The sequence below is a fragment of the Engystomops pustulosus genome, chromosome 4 (assembly GCF_040894005.1).
Source record: "Engystomops pustulosus chromosome 4, aEngPut4.maternal, whole genome shotgun sequence".
In the NCBI taxonomy this organism is placed as follows: Eukaryota; Metazoa; Chordata; class Amphibia; order Anura; family Leptodactylidae; genus Engystomops; species Engystomops pustulosus.
The window spans coordinates 163,207,874-163,225,852 of record NC_092414.1 but is presented as its reverse complement, the minus strand read 5'-3'; the positions used below and the strand labels follow the sequence as shown (position 1 = coordinate 163,225,852).

The window sequence follows — 17,979 nt, the reverse complement described above, 5'->3', positions numbered from 1 at the left end:
GACAACTCCCCCCCCCTTACAGTTAGGTTTGGGTACATTAGTGTGTAGTCTGACAATCTTTTACATCATGATGTGGGAAGAGTATTTTGCTCTTGTAACAGAAATGTCAGGATTGTGTTCTTTATGTTTACCATTTGCTATTGAACTAGTTAGTGATCTATCATAATGTGATGTCCTATTGTGATTCTACAGTAGTGGTGAAGCTTAAAGGGGTTCTCCTATTCTAGAAAACACTCCAGCCGTGGCTAGATTTGTGAAAAAGTTGAATATAATAAAAAAAAACATAGCTTCCTCTCTGGATGGTCCCCCATAGCTACAAAGGCTGCGCCCAGTCTCCTGTGTTTCTGGTCCTGTCGTCACTTTTTATTTTGCCAATCTCTGGCCTTAGCAGTTATGTGTCTTATTCAGACATGCCCGCTGTGGTCAGGAAGTCATGGGCAAACTGAATGTGATGTTGACACTTCCAGTCCTTCAGGAATAGGAGCTGTTGCTGCAGCCTGGGGGATCATCTGTGGAGGTGAGTATGGGTTTATTTGACTATTCTCTAACAAATGAAGCCACCTCAGGGGGTTTTCTTGCAATGGGAAGACCCCTTTAACCTTCCTGTCCACGAATTTGATTTCAGGTGATGAATACCAAAAACACAGGGAATATGGAGCTTATGTCCTATAAAGGGCGTCGGAGGAGAAGATCAGGAGATCCTCACCATTACCCATGTTCCATCATTCTACAATCCAGAGCCATGTCCATCACTAACCTGGCATCATGGCAACAGGTGTTTTTTTTGTTTTTAAATTGAGTTTATCAGTCACCCAATTCCTGCTACCTGTATTCCTGAATTTCCCACTTTCTCTTAGCTGCTGGATTCTCTCCTTTTGCTTGTTTTAATTGAGTATCTCAGGTGTTAACTGAACTAGTAGTGTTGGCTATGTACTTTAATTTACTGGATAGTAAATGACTTACAATGGACATAGTGGGACTTTAATTAGATATCATTGAAGAAGTATTATTGTAGCATGTTAACATCTGCAAATACATTTTAGTTCTATTATATTTTCCAGTTCACATCAGTATTTTTCTCTCATAGGCTTATATACCACAAAAAAATCACTTAAAGTCAATAATTGCTGCAGTATTTCATAGGATCTGAGCAAAATGCTTAATCGTAAGCGTTTTGTCGTGACTTGCTGGAAGCCGTCTGTAGATAATGGTGCATAATGTAAGCGCTTTCTACGCACGGTATAATAATTCCTTTCTTCCACATTAGTTCATAGTATTTGATTTTGTTCCACGTTACGTAGAGTACCTTGCATTTTCTATATTTATTAGCATTTGCCATCAAGTATTCATCTCTCCTTAGATGTTTGCAGTCAACATCATTTGGCTCTTCACTTGGAATCTTTTTGATATTTGATTTGCAGTTCATATGTTCTGAATAGTTGAGTTGCAGTGTGTAAAGTATCTGTGTTGGGGTATGTTCACCGCCTGTTCAGGATCAGAAAAGTTTTTGCTATAATGGAAACCTAAGAAAGAAAGACCACCTTTGCTGAATTTAACATCAAGAGAAATAATGGAAAAATAACATTAGCCTCAGTATACATTGGGACACATTTACTAAGAATGTGGGAAACTGCACTAAAAGTGCTCTGCCTGTGTATAATGCTCGGAGCACCAGATCAATTAAGAATGTGCGCCAGAAATCATGAATCCGTCACTTCCCTGCACTGTCCCGACAGAGTTCACCAACTTTTTTGTAGTGCACCTTTAACATTGGGCGTGCAACAGACTTTGCATGATAAATCTGGCGAATGGTCCGACTTGGCACTGGAACGCCCCCTTATTTATGCCACATGGTGCCTAGTGTAGCTGCGCCACAAGACGGTCGCATGCGACACATTTGTGGTGCAGACACTTCTTAAATACCTGTGCAAGCAGTTTACACTAAAAAGAACATGCAAAGTCCATCAGAAAACTGGCGCAAAGCCCTTAGTAAATGTGCCCCATTATTTCTAATTATCACAAATGAAACTGGAATGGAGGAAGACTGAATCCAATCCAACCTTAGATGTACCAATAGCCACAGTACAGCACAAAATGCCACCACAAAAATGATAACTACCTCAGTACAGCAATAAATATCACCTTGAAAACAAAATACAGAATCCAGAGCAGACAATAATATTGGAGACCCCTCAATAAATAATAATAATACCGAAGACCCTCTGAGCTTCTTCTCTACTCCATGTGCTGTTCTGCTCTGTGTCCCTGGGGCTGGGGGAAATGGAGCGGCAGGAGAGGAGCCGGGAACAGTGAGAACTTCTCAGCTGCATTCACCGCTACCCAACTTCCTGCACCAATGATCACTACTTGAGATAAATGTATGCTTCACTTTATGTATATGCTCAGTAGTTAGTGAAGCTCCACATTTACAGAACAGAGGATAAAGGCACTGGGAGGGAATGCCCACTCTCATGTTAGAACTGCAACAGCAATCAAGAAAACAGGGCGGTGGAGTCGTAGTTGTGACCATTTTGGCGGAGCCATAGTTGTGACCATTTTGGCACAGTCATAGTCCTGACCATTTTGTCATAGTCCTGACCATTTTGTCATAGTCCTGACCATTTTGTCACAGTCGTAGTCTTGACCATTTTGGCGGAGTTGAATTGGGTGTTGGAATTTTGGTTTACTGACTCCACAGCCCTGCAAAAAAAAAAAAAAACTTGTATTACAGAGAATTGGAATAGCAGAAAAAAAGTAATGTGAACACTGCCTTATGCAGCTTGTGGATGACTGGTAGCTCATGTAACAAGTTAATATATTTGATGTAGTGGTAATCCAAGTGCCGGTACACAGGTTTATTGAATGTGTTCTTTTAAAATCTCCTTGAATAAATGAACACTACTAATCACATTTGCAATGCAGTCGGATGAGAAAGTCCGGTGAGTTAGAACCCCATCTCTGTGGTGATGTAGATGCCTTGTGAATTGCAATCACTTATTACAATACCGGTGATTTCACTCGCACAGGGAGATCTGACTTAGAGAGGACTTTTAATTGTTTGTGGCTTTGGGAAACAGAAGTTTCTTAAGGAAAGAGATTTAAATTTCTTTCTGAAAATGGGCTTCCGCTAAGCTGCCACTTCAACGTGCAGGTTCTAGTGAGTAAAGTTTAATAGCAGAAATAAAAACATTTATAAAGAACAAATTTACTCCTAACGTCCTCTGGTATCCAGGAGATGATGACCAATAGTGGTAGAGTCTTTCACCCATGGCTATATCCTTGGCTATAGAGGACTGTATCCTTTTACAAAGGCTACATTCACACACGCGTATATATATATATATATATATATATATATATATATATATATATATATATATATATATATATTTATACGTGGCCCATACACAGCACCCTACGGGTGCGGTACAATGCAACACACGTGCACCGTTCCGTAGGCGGGAGAAAGATAGGACATATGCTATCTTTTTCCGGAATACGGCGCTGTGCGCACCCCTTCCTCCTCTCCCCGGCGCCGACATGTGCCCGCCGTGCTACGGTCTGGCGGGCACACGTTAATGTTAATGTAGCCTAATACTGCATGAGAAAAAATATCCATTAAATGTTCATACTAGATTAATTGGATCTGCAGAGAAATTCCAGAGATACCTTAAATACCCCTTAGGACATGTCAATTATTGTGCCCGATCCTAAGGCTACATTCACACAACGATGTGCCCGCCATACCGTAGCAAGCCAGGCACACGTCAGCACCCTGGAGAGAAGGTGGGCTCACCCCAGCCCCTCTCCATAGCGATATATGGCGCACAACGCCATATTATAGGGTAAGATAGGACATGTCCTATCTTTCTCCCGGCTACAGAACGGTACGGCCATTGCCGTCTATGGGGGACATATATATCCATCCGTCGGCGTATATATGTCCCCCATATGGCAGTGTGAATGTAGCCTAAGAACGTTTGAGAAAAAGTTACAATAAAAAGTAATTTTCTCAGTCACACACGCAATATGATCAGTGTTGGGCCCCTTTCACACAAACAAATGATTTATGGTTTTATTGGCACACATGGCTTCAGTTTATAAGTCATGATATTATGATGAATCTGTAAACTGACAATCGTTGATTTCAAGATAGAGTTAAGCTTATCTTTCAGGATCCGTTATTTAGAAAGATTAATCACCCTTGACAGAAGTTACCAAGCAGATGTGAATACAGCCATTATACCTACAAAGAAGCTATTACATCTTTTATGTGACACCTAAAATTATTGTTTGGCAGTGGTACGTTGGGCTGTAAACGGGGCAATGGGCTGCCAACAAACCTTAACCATGAGGCATAAATGATCCATTCATCTGGGCAGTGAACAAGAGCATAGCCAAAGTTTTTATAGTAAAACTGTCTTTTTGCAAAAAAAATGTAAGTTAGATGAAAGTTTACCTTTCTGTATGCAGAGCTGTGTCCCTTGTCCTATGCAAATCGCCAGTGAGAAGTTGGGAAGACGCGTATGACATCTTGAGGAGAAATGGGGGACATGGGAGTTCTTTTAAATTTAAAATTGATTGACTGAGAGGTTCCCGCGGATGAGGGGGGGGGGGGGGGGGACCACTCCCATGGGACTAGAGACACAGCTCTGCATACATAAAGGTAAACTTTTTTTTCGGAAAAAGACAGATTTGCTATAAAAACTCATTGGCAATGTGTACGCTATTCTCTATGGTGACATGGGGGAGCCAGAAAAAGGACTCCTGATGACAGGTTCCCTTTAAATTCTGCTCATTACTTTACTCATTCACTGTGTAAAAGGCTCAGTGCACTTATGATGCCACTAGATGATTGGAAATGGAGAAGTGTATGAACATTCATGACATAATAAAGCATTTTATAGATTTCTAGGTACAATCTTATGTTGATTGTGTGAAAAATTAAAAATGTTTGTTGAACCTTGGAGATGCAAAGAAGTGGCAATTCCATTTTTGTGTCCAAAATGCATATGCATACAAATGCATGTCAAACAATTCTGTTCACTGCGCTCTGCATAGTTAAAGAGAACTCGTCATGCAAAATAACCCCCCTAAACTAAATATATTTTCATAAACTGCCATTAGAGAGCATTGCCTCTATCCCTTCATTGTCCCTCTACATGCCTGTAAACCTAAGCAATGAGGTCCTAAAGCTGTATGCAAATGACCTGTGAAATGTCCAATGAAGCATTAGCATATTCAAGCTGTCCACTCTATTCATGAGAGGGAGATACAGCCACACCCCCCAGTGTGAATTTAAAATGGCCCTGGAAAAAACTACAAAAGTGGCCCCATTTTATGGGCCGAGTAAAAACAAGTGGGTGTGGTCAGATTATGTGGGTGGAGTTATAACAGACAAATTGTTGGTAGATGGCCTTACTAGCAAAAGATGTTCTTGTTTTGCATTAAGTGAATCTAATGTGCAAAGAATGTTGCAAACACACGACCCGGTAAGCCTTAAATACCTTTCCCCTGTGCCATACATGTACAATTCAGAGAGAGAATATATGCTGCCTCCTATGTACAGGAATAATGCTACAATAGCACATTTAGAATAACACATTCAAAATAAAACTACTACAATACCTTCTCCCATATACAACCCAACTACTATGATACTGCCCGCTGTGTACAAGAATATAACTACTATAATACTGCCCTCTATGTGCAAGAATATAACTACTATAATACTGCCCCGTATGTACAGGAATATAACTACTATAATACTGCCCTATGTACAAGAATATAACTACTATAATACTGCCCTCTATGTACAAGAATATAACTACTATAATACTGCCCCCTATGTACAAGAATATAACTACTATAATACTGCCCCCTATGTACAAGAATATAACCACTATAATACTGCCCCCTATGTACAAGAATATAACTACTATAATACTGCCCCCTATGTACAAGAATATAACCACTATAATACTGCCCCAATGTACAAGAATATAACTACTATAATACTGCCCCCTATGTACAAGAATATAACTACTATAATACTGCCCCCTATGTACAAGAATATAACTACTATAATACTGCCCCCTATGTACAAGAATATAACTACTATCATACTGCCCTCTATGTACAAGAATATAACTACTATAATACTGCCCCCTATGTACAGGAATATAACTACTATAATACTGCCCTCTATGTACAAGAATATAACTACTATAATACTGCCCTCTATGTACAAGAATATAACTACTATAATACTACCCCCTATGTACAAGAATATAATTACTATAATACTGCCCTCTATGTACAAGAATATAACTGCTATAATACTGCCCCCTATGTACAAGAATATAAGTACTATAATACTGCCCCCTATGTACAAGAATATAACTACTATAATACTGCCTCCTATGTACAAGAATATAACTACTATAATACTGTCCTCTATGTACAAGAATATAACTACTATAATACTGCCCCTATGTACAAGAATATAACTACTATAATACTGTCCTCTATGTACAAGAATATAACTACTATAATACTGCCCCCTATGTACAAGAATATAACTACTATAATACTGCCCTCTATGTACAAGAATATAACTACTATAATACTGCCCCCTATGTACAAGAATATAAGTACTATAATACTGCCCCCTGTGTACAAGAATATAACTACTATAATACTGCCCCCTATGTAAAAGAATATAACTACTATAATACTCCCCCCTATGTACAAGAATATAACTACTATAATACTGCCCTCTATGTACAAGAATATAACTACTATAATACTGCCCCCTATGTACAAGAATATAACTACTATAATACTGCCCCTATGTACAAGAATATAACTACTATAATACTGCCCCTATGTACAAGAATATAACTACTATAATACTGCCCCCTATGTACAAGAATATAACTACTATAATACTGCCCCCTATGTACAAGAATATAACTACTATAATACTGCCCTATGTGCAAGAATATAACTACTATAATACTGCCCCCTATGTACAAGAATATAACTACTATAATACTGCCCTCTATGTACAAGAATATAACTACTATAATACTGCCCCCTATGTACAGGAATATAACTACTATAATACTGCCCTATGTGCAAGAATATAACTACTATAATACTGCCCTCTATGTACAAGAATATAACTACTATAATACTGCCCCCTATGTACAAGAATATAACTACTATAATACTGCCCTCTATGTACAAGAATATAACTACTATAATACTGCCCTCTATGTACAAGAATATAACTACTATAATACTGCCCCCTATGTACACGAATATAAGTACTATAATACTGCCCCCTATGTACAAGAATATAGCTACTATAATACTGCCCCCTATGTACAAGAATATAACTACTCTAATACTGCCTCCTATGTACAAGAATATAACTACTATAATACTGTCCTCTATGTACAAGAATATAACTACTATAATACTGCCCTTATGTACAAGAATATAACTACTATAATACTGCCCTCTATGTACAAGAATATAACTACTATAATACTGCCCCCTATGTACAAGAATATAACTACTATAATACTGCCCCCTATGTGCAAGAATATAACTACTATAATACTGCCCCCTATGTACAAGAATATAACTACTATAATACTGCCTCCTATGTACAAGAATATAACTACTATAATACTGCCCTCTATGTACAAGAATATAACTACTATAATACTGCCCCCTATGTACAAGAATATAACTACTATAATACTGCCTCCTATGTACAAGAATATAACTACTATAATACTGCCCTCTATGTACAAGAATATAACTACTATAATACTGCCCCCTGTGTACAAGAATATAACTACTATAATACTGCCTCCTATGTACAAGAATATAACTACTATAATACTGCCTCCTATGTACAAGAATATAACTACTATAATACTGTCCTCTATGTACAAGAATATAACTACTATAATACTGCCCTCTATGTACAAGAATATAACTACTATAATACTGCCCCCTATGTACAAGAATTTAAGTACTATAATACTGCCCCCTATGTACAAGAATATAACTACTATAATACTGCCTCCTATGTACAAGAATATAACTACTATAATACTGCCTCCTATGTACAAGAATATAACTACTATAGTACTGCTCCCTATGTACAGGAATATAACTACTATAATACTGTCCTCTATGTACAAGAATATAACTACTATAATACTGCCCCCTATGTACAAGAATATAACTACTATAATACTGCCTCATATGTACAAGAATATAACTACTATAATACTGCCATCTATGTACAAGAATATAACTACTAAAATACTGTCCTCTATGTACAAGAATATAACTACTATAATACTGCCCCTATGTACAAGAACATAGCTACTATAATACTGCCCCCTATGTACAGGAATATAACTACTATAATACTGTCCTCTATGTACAAGAATATAACTACTATAATACTGCCCCTATGTACAAGAATATAACTACTATAATACTGCCCTCTATGTACAAGAATATAACTACTATAATACTGCCCCCTATGTACAAGAATATAACTACTATAATACTGCCCTCTATGTACAAGAATATAACTACTATAATACTGCCCCCTATGTACAAGAATATAACTAATATAATACTGCCTCCTAGAGGTGAGGTTGTGTGATAGTTGAGCTCCTGACCCCTTCTGATGTCTGGAGACAGCCCAGGGCGGGGCCACCCTGGGTGGGGAAGCTCCCCAAGCAAGGCCCAGGCTCCAAGGCCTAATCTGGCAGATAACACCCAGCCAGCTCAAACAAGGGATGTTAATCCCAAAGTTTCTGTTAAAGGAACAAATGTCAGCAGTGCAAGTTCCAGTGCGAGTAGGAAAGTTTGTGTGGACAATGAAGAAGTTACAAGCAAGAAGCTGGTAAAACAACCTACCTGTGAAAATGTTGGATCATCTGTGAGCAGAGCAAAAGTGCCTGAAAGTCCAAAGGCAAGTAGTTTGCAGAGTGTGCAGCAGCCTCCATCCCAGGCCTCAGGTGGACAATCCACCTCCACCCCGGGCAGGCAGAGGAGAACTTCCTTGGAGAGACAGACAATCCAGGAGAACCTGCAGCAGAGCGTGGTGCTACAGTCTGAGCGCACCAGGTCTGGGGGCCTGCAGGCTGTGAAGGAGACCAGAAGCAGCCAAGAAGTCAGATCCAGAAATGCCACCAGTGCCGTCTCTGCAAGACATCCGGGACTCCATTCAGGAGATTGTGACCCCCGAGCAGCGACAGTGACTGCAAAATGCCAGAAATCACAGGACTTTGTACGGAAATCGCAAGGTCCAGTACCAGGCAAAAGCAGTCATGGCGTATCAAAAGGATCCAGTACTGCAAGCAGGCCGGAACAACACCCCAGCAGCAAACTGCAGCCCCCAGAGCCTTCACCGGAGCTCCAGCTGGCCGCTCAGATCCCAGGACTGGTCAGGAAGATGGAGGAATTGAAAAAACAAAAGCTGTACCTGCAAAAGCAGATAGACTGCACGTATATGTTAAAGGCAGCGAACCCAGGGAAGCAGGCCCTGCTGAACAACAAGCTGGACTCACTGGCCAAACAGCTTTCTGATACTGTGCGGGAGATGGAGGCCACTATTGAGCAGATGGGACCAGTTGGAGAGACCTTCAGGAACCAGCAGAGGTTTGAGGGAGACCAGGCCTCAACATCCAGGTGTGAGACCCCACAGCCCCATGCGAGACCCATTCTGCAGCCAGCTACACTGCCTTTTGAGGAGGGAGAAGTTTACAAAAAGAGGCAACAACAGCCAAGTCCTGCAGCAGCTACAAGTAAGGTACTACAAGTCCCAGCAGTCCCTAAAGAGGTACTACAGATCCCAGCAGTCAGTAGACCTGATATCAGCAGTGAAGTGGAGGCACCACAAGTCCCAGGAGGCAGCGCACTGCAGGAGGACTCTGGACGTGAAGGTAACACTGTATCTGTACCCCAAGGTATACCTGAGCAGGACTGTGAGGTGCAGGATACATCTGAGCAGGACTGTGAGGTGCAGGATACATCTGAGCAGGACTGTGAGGTGCAGGATACATCTGAGCAGGACATTCAGGGCTGTGATCGCCAGTCCTGCAGTAATGCTAATAATGTTGCTGATATGTCTGATATTGCTGATGTCTCTGTTGTTGCTATTTCTGATGTTTCTGTGTGTGATAATGTCCCAGCTGAGGAGTCATCCCAGATACAATCTATGGCACCTGGTGACACAGAGAGCCCCGATGTTGTGGAGGGTGCGGGACTGTCAACAGCTGAGGAGTTCCCCCCACTAGTCACATCACAGGCAGCAGAGCCCCATGGTCAGGGTGGTCAGCAGCCCCATGGTCAGGGTGGTCAGCAGCCCCATGGTCCGGGTGGTCAGCAGGGCCCTAGTGCAGATGGTCTGCAGCCCACACATCCCCCACAGCAGGACAGGGGTCAGACATCAGGGAATGCGTGGAGTCGGGGTTCCCCATTTTTCTCCTCCAGTCCCCATTACACTGGCCAGGCCTTCAAGAGGAGGAATGTTGTCAGGTTTAGGCATAGAGGGGCTAAGGAGGCTCTACCTGACAGGAGGCATGTGGTCAGGGACATGTTGTGTGCCCAGATGGGTTTCCAGCCAGCCGACATCCTGGCCGTAATAAATCTGCCTGACAGACAGGGGTATGACATTAGCTTCAAGCTGATGTCTAATCTGGACCGGTTCTGGGCTCAACAACCCCGGTACAGAGATGCTGAGGGGTGGAACAGGTTTAGTTTCATTCCCATCTCCAAGCCAGATACAGCCATTGTCACAATCATGTTCTGGAACGAGTCTGTCCCCCCTCAGGATATCATCATATGGCTCAAGAGACATTGCACCCTCATGTCAGACATGACCAAGACCAGGGATGAGGATGGAATCTGGACCGGGGGGTGGAGGGTCCTGGTTAAATTACATCAACACCAGAACATCACCCATCACCTCCCCAATTCCTTCTTTATCGGCAGAGAGAAGGGTGTATGCTTCTATGTTGGCCAGCCCAGTTTATGCTTTAAGTGTGGGAGATCAGGTCACGTGGCGAGTAACTGCACCACAATGAAGTGCACCCTGTGCGGGGACCTCGGCCATGTGAGCGCCGACTGCCGGACCATAAGATGCAACCTTTGTGGTCAGATCGGTCACCCCCACAGGGACTGTCCTGATGCCTGGCATAATATCTGTAGGGACCTCCCCGATGAAGACCTGTTGGAAGGGGCAGATGTACCAGAGGAGGAGCAGGAGGAGGAAGCCATATTGTCAGGGTCAGTGTGTACTGTGCCAGAGACCCCGGATATTAGTGGTGCTGCCCCGGACCATCCAGGGACAGGTAACACAGAGGGGGACATGGAGGTAGTGGAGCAGTCTGTAGAGCAGCCAGCGCCCGTCCCTTCCCCTGCCTCAGCACCTGCCACTGGGGATAATAATAGTACTGTTAAAAAGAGGAAGAAGGACAGGAGCACCAGAAAACCTGAGTGTGCGTGGACCACTGTCCAAAAACCCTCTAAAATGAAAGTGTACAGTCAGGCGGACGTTACAGTAACCACTAATAGGTACAGTGTACTGTCCGAGTCAGATGGAGAGGAGGAGATAGATCGAGAACTGAAACGTATGATGGAGGAGTATGATGACAACCCAGGGGGGGATCCTCCCACAAAAAGGAAACCTCTTCATACCGAGTCACAGTCAGTTTGGGATATGGACACTTGTAGTCAGGAAGATAACTCTGACTCTGACTTATGATGATGTGGATTCTCTTTCTATTTCTTCTCATGATGGCAGGCTTCCATCTTTCTGTGATCACCAGCAATGTGAATAGTATTAGGGCTAGAAGGACCAGACATGTTGTGTATGATCATCTAAGATATCTCAATGCTGATGTTTATTTCTTACAGGAGACCCGGTTAAACACCTTGGGTCTCATACGAGAGGCGGAGAGGGATTGGCAGTCTGGTCCTTCCTTTTGGTCGCTGGCTGTGGAGCCTTATGCCGGAGTCTCCATCCTGTTTAACACCCACGATGTCACCGTCCACAGACTCACCGAGGTATCGATGGGACGGTGCCTGCTGCTAGAGATCACCATCAGAGGCAGAAGACTCCGGCTCATTAACATCTATGGCCCACAGACAGTGACCGAAAGGACTCAGCTTTTTAATGACATGAAGCCTTATCTATTCACGTCTATTCCAGTCATCATGGCCGGGGACTTTAATGCCACCACTACCACCAGGGACAGGAACAGTAGGCCCCTTACCAGGGACTGTAAGGTCCTAAACGGTATAATTCAGCAGGCTGGCCTGTCTGATGTTTTTGTACAGGGTGGTAGGAGTTCAAAGTTCACCTACACCTGTGCAGGACGCAGCAGCAGGATAGATCTCGCTCTGGTGAGTCCTACTGAAGCCATAGGAGAAAGAAGGGAAAGAACGGTCCCATATTCAGATCACTTGGCCTTATATTTTTGTTTGGGTTCCTCTAAGTATCCTGATGTTGGTAGAGGGCTATGGAGACTAAATTATAATCTGTTATATGATATTTCTGTCCAGGAATCCATTTCATCTTTTTTGCTGCATCAACTGGACAGAGTAGATTTTTATAACAACATGGCCGACTGGTGGGAGGACGTCAAGGAGGAGATCCGGTCCCTCTTGCAAAGACTGTCAATTAAGAAGGGGAGAAATAAGTACAGCCAGTATCTGAGACTGCGGAAAGAATTGGAGTTGCTCTATTCGGCGGGTGGGGATGACCAACAAAGGATTGACCGGCTGAAATCTGAGATAAGACAGTATCAGTACAGTAGGTACACCTCCCTGGTAGTGGAAAGGGACTATGGAACCCGAGGGGCACCAGATCCGTTTGAGAATTGCCGGGAGCGTGTGGAGAAAAAACTGATCGCAGGTCTCACTGACTCCCAGGGTGTTTTACAAGAGTCTTGGGAGGGAATCCTGGGGGTGGTGAGATCTTACTATACTGACTTGTTTCAGAAGAAAGCTTTGGATAAGGAAAAAGTGACCCAATTCTTGGAGGCAACTCCAGGCCCTGATACTAGAGAATTGGACTTTTCTCCTTTGACAGCAGAAATAACGGTGGAGGAGATAAAAGAGGCCATTGATAAGTTAAATCTGAAGAAGGCACCAGGTCCAGATGGTATAACAGCAGAATTTTATAAGAAGTTCAGAGACCTCTTGGCTCCAATCCTTGTGGATGTTTACAGAAATTGTCTAGAAAATCACCTGATGCCTCCATCCATGAGGGTCTCATCGCTAATTCTGCTATCCAAAGGTAAGGAGCCTAGTGACATCAAGAACTGGAGGCCCATCGCCCTCTTGAATGTCGACAGGAAGATTTTGGCAAAAATTCTATTCTCTAGGTTAGTCTGTTTGTCCCCGGCACTGTTGGCAGGCTCTCAGTACGGCACGGTAAGAGGGCGGAACATCTCTGGAGCAGTCCTCTCGATAAGAGAGATGTTTGAGAGATGTAAAGCTCTGAGGTGTGGGAGATATGTTGTAGGTCTGGACCAGGCTAAAGCCTTTGACAGGGTTGACCACGATTATCTATGGGCCACTTTATCAAAGTACAGTATTCCAGGAGAATTTGTGGATTGGCTAAAAACTCTGTATAGAGAGGCGAAGAGCTTTCCTCTGATCAATGGTTGACAGGGGGACACTTTCAGGGTAGAGGCAGGGGTGCGACAAGGTTGTCCTCTGAGTCCACTGCTGTATGTGTTTGCCATCGATCCGTTCCTGAGATCACTGCAGCGGTGTGATTTTCAGGGGGTGCCGGTCCCCCATTGCTTGCCCCTGGATGTTGTTGCCTACGCGGATGATGTGACTGTGGTGATATCTGAACCTCGAGAGGTGGAGATGTTGTCTGCAGCCATCAGAAGTTACTCAGAGGCCTCTGGGTCTCTGGTCAACCTAGAGAAGAGTCAAGCTTTCTGGACATTGGATACTGCTCCTGGCTTTGATCTACCGCAGTTCGCCAAGGCCTCCACCCATATTAAAATCCTTGGGGTTAAATTCGGGAGGGAAGACAATTCCGCACTAAATTGGGAGGAGAAGTTGGAAACCGGAAATGTAAAGGTTCAGCGATGGAAGAACTGGAGGCTGACCTATAGAGAAAGGGTTACTCTGCTGAAGACTTACCTGGTCCCTGTCTTCCTTTACGTCTCTGTCGTCTTTCCTTTGCCAGAATCTTTCTCCGCTAGGCTCTTTAGCCTGTTCTTCCAACTTTTATGGGGGAACAGGTTGAACCCAGTAAAAAGAGGGATCACCTACCTGCAGAGGAGAGAGGGTGGACTGGATATGTTAAATCCAAGGGTTTTCTTTGATTCCGTGTTTCTGAAAGTTAATTTTGGTTGCCTGGACTCAAATAATGGTCTCCTGTGGGTAAGTAGTGTCAGGGACTGGATATTGCCTTCTGCAGAATCTTGGATGCGAGGCGGCAGTCTCAAGAGGGGCCGATGGACTCCTGGCTTCCTCCCCCAGTATCTGGAGTATGGTCTGAGGTGTTTAAGGAAATGGGGGATAGATAAGTCTTTTATTGAGAGTAATACTAGAAGGGATCTGTACTCCAGAGTCTGTAGGACCTTCTACTCTCTACAGCTGGCGCTTCCAGACTGTCCAACCACCACCCTAAAGGACAGTTTGAGGTTTATGAATGGTCGGAGACTGCCCTATAAGTTTCGTGACATCGCCTGGCTGTCATTACAGGGAAAACTGTTTGTCAGGGGGAATCTTAAGTTCCTGAGTGTGACAGATCGTATGTGTCCCCTCGGGTGTCAGACAGAGGAGACAATGGTCCACTTTATATCAGAGTGCTGGGGTGGACGGAACATCTGGCGTGACATATCCACCAGGCTAAGAATCCCATCACTGCAGTCCCTCAGGTACCCAGAAATCCTGTATGGCGTGACACCTACTGTAAGTAACATCAACCAGGAGACCATGTACATAGTGATCCAGGTCATCAAGTATTACCACTGGCACATGAGAACCAAAGTGTCCGTCCATAGCGAGCCATTCCACCATCATAAAGCCATAAGCCTCATCATGTCCGAGCTCAGGTGGATCCGGTCACTAGAGGTCAGGAAAAAGGGGGAGAATATAAGTCTCTGGAGGAATATTCATCTAGAATGAAATCTGTCTGATACAATGTATGCATTTGTTTTTTCTGTTTTTTCTTTTTTTTCCCTTTCAGCCAAAATGGACTCTTAAGTTACATTTAGTATACATTTTATTTTATGAACATGTATGATTTATACTGAATGATCTATGATTTATTTTGATAGAAAAAGTATTTCTGTATTTATGTTTGTTTTTTACTAATAAAAATTGCCCCCTATGTACAAGAATATAACTACTATAATACTGCCCCCTATGTACAAGAATATAACTACTATAATACTGCCTCCTATGTACAAGAATATAACTACTATAATACTGCCTCCTATGTACAAGAATATAACTACTATAATACTGTCCTCTATGTACAAGAATATAACTACTATAATACTGCCTCCTATGTACAAGAATATAACTACTATAATACTGTCCTCTATGTACAAGAATATAACTACTATAATACTGCCTCCTATGTACAAGAATATAACTACTATAATACTGCCCCCTATGTACAAGAATATAACTACTATAATACTGCCTCCTATGTACAAGAATATAACTACTATAATACTGCCTCCTATGTACAAGAATATAACTACTATAATACTGTCCTCTATGTACAAGAATATAACTACTATAATACTGCCCCCTATGTACAAGAATATAACTACTATAATACTGCCTCATATGTACAAGAATATAACTACGTACAAGGATATAACTACTATAATACTGCCCCCTATGTACAGGAATATAACTACTATAATACTGCCCCCTATGTACAAGAATATAACTACTATAATACTTCCCCCTATGCACAAGAATATAACTACTATAATACTGCCCCCTATGTACAAGAATATAACTACTATAATACTACATATATACACAGAAGCGAACATGAAAAAAATCAGTATTTATCATATACAGCTACAGAAAACACATGAGATCCTCACCTATTGCATCCAGTGACATCAGGTGACGTTTCCTCGGATTGGAATCATTCCTCATCTTCTCCATTAGTTCCACCATCACCTTGTCTCTTCCTCCAGGTACACAGCATTCCTGCAGAGTTTACCACACAGACGTCTTATGTTCTACACCCAGACATATAATTAATGCCCCCTGCCCGCCCCAGACATATAATTAATGCACCCCAGCCCAGACATATAATTAATGCACCCCCCAGCCCAGACATATAATTAATGCACCCCCCTGCCCAGACATATAATTAATGCCCCCCCAGCCCAGACATATAATTAATGCCCTCTGCCTGCCCCATATATAGAACAATGGCCCCCCGCCCCAGACATAGAATAATGCCCCCTGTCCTAGACATTAGAATTAATTCCCCCTGCCCACCCCAGATATAGAATAATGACCGCCGCCTCAGACATATAATTAATTCCCCCTGCTAGCCCCAGATATAGAATAATGCCCGCCCCAGACATATAATTTATGCCCACCCCCGCCCCAGATATAGAATAATACCCCCCTGCCTGCCCCAGACATATAATTAATGCCCCCCTGCCAGCCCCAGATATGGAATAATGCCCCCCCCGCCCCAGACATATAATTAATGCCCCCCTGCCAGCCCTAGATATACAATAATGCCCCCCCCGCCCCAGACATATAATTAATGCCCCCCTGCCAGCCCTAGATATACAATAATGCCCCCCCTGTCCCAGACATATAGTTAATCCCCCTTGCCAGCCCCAGATATAGAATAATGCCCCCCCCCCCCCGCCCCAGACATATAGTTAATCCCCCCTGCCAGCCCCAGATATGGAATAACACCCCCCGCCCCAGAAATATAATTAATGCCCCCTGCCAGCCCTGGATCTGAAATAATGCCCCCCCCCCCCGCCAGCCCTTGATATTCAATAATCCCCCCCCTGCCAGCCCCAGATATACAATAATACCCCCCCCTGCCAGCCCTTGATATACAATAAAGCGGTGCTGCGCTGCGTCTGTGTGCAAATTACGATCGTACGATGCAGGTACTATACGGTAAATGAAAATTTGTTGGGAGGGAGTGCGGGCCGGCCCGGACCAGCTCCGGGCCCGGCCACAGAGCGGCCCAGGACCGACCGGCCCACCCACGGAAAATTCCCGGTGGGTACAATGGCCAGTCCGCCCCTGTACACACACTAGCCATGCTTTACTATACATTACACACAGACATGAGCAGGGGGAGGAGAGGGGAGGGGTAACAGGGGTGACAGCACTGCCTCTGACCATGTGACCAGCCTCATTTACATAATAAAAAATAGATGATTTTACAATGAATAATGTATGAAATAACTAGATAAAGGCTGGGATGGGATCCTTGTGAGCTGCTCCAACAGGTAGAGGTGACAGGACAAGTGACACAGACCTGATGACAGGTCTTCTCCACAATAGTAATCTTCTCCAAATTAGTTGTGAATTGGGTATATTGTAATTAAAGGGGAAAACTCACTGGGGGATGTGGTAGGTGGAATAAAAAGTGGTGTACTTGCTCTCTTCCAATGTCCTTTGCACTAATGGCACGGACACACAGGACATCACCCGTAACTTAAAGGGTACCTGGCATTGAGTTTTCACTATTAGACATAATTATAGATTTCCACAGTCCTTTCCTTTGATATAAAATCAACTTTCTACAATTACCTGGCACCCTGTGACTGAGCCCACATCTCTGGTAGCTTCCTCTTACCCCCTACTTTCCGCCTACGTCACCTGTTTCAAATATCCAATTCCGGCACTTGGGCACATGCCACTCACTGCGCATGCGCATCTTCTTCCTGCTTGTTG

At 43.1% G+C, this 17,979-nt stretch overlaps 1 protein-coding gene across 15 annotated transcripts in view; it reads left to right on the top strand.

Annotated features, from left to right (window-relative positions):
• Nucleotides 1-17,979, top strand: part of PPIP5K1 (diphosphoinositol pentakisphosphate kinase 1) — a 116,304-nt gene that overhangs the window by 57,953 nt on the left and 40,372 nt on the right. For 10 of the 15 annotated variants that reach the window (XM_072148384.1, XM_072148378.1, XM_072148381.1 and 7 more), the window contains one exon: nucleotides 626-775. The exons of the other annotated variants lie outside the window; for them this stretch is intronic. In XM_072148384.1, coding sequence (XP_072004485.1) covers nucleotides 626-775 — 150 coding nt within the window. The remainder of the gene's footprint in view (nucleotides 1-625; nucleotides 776-17,979) is intronic. 15 annotated transcript variants of the gene reach the window in all.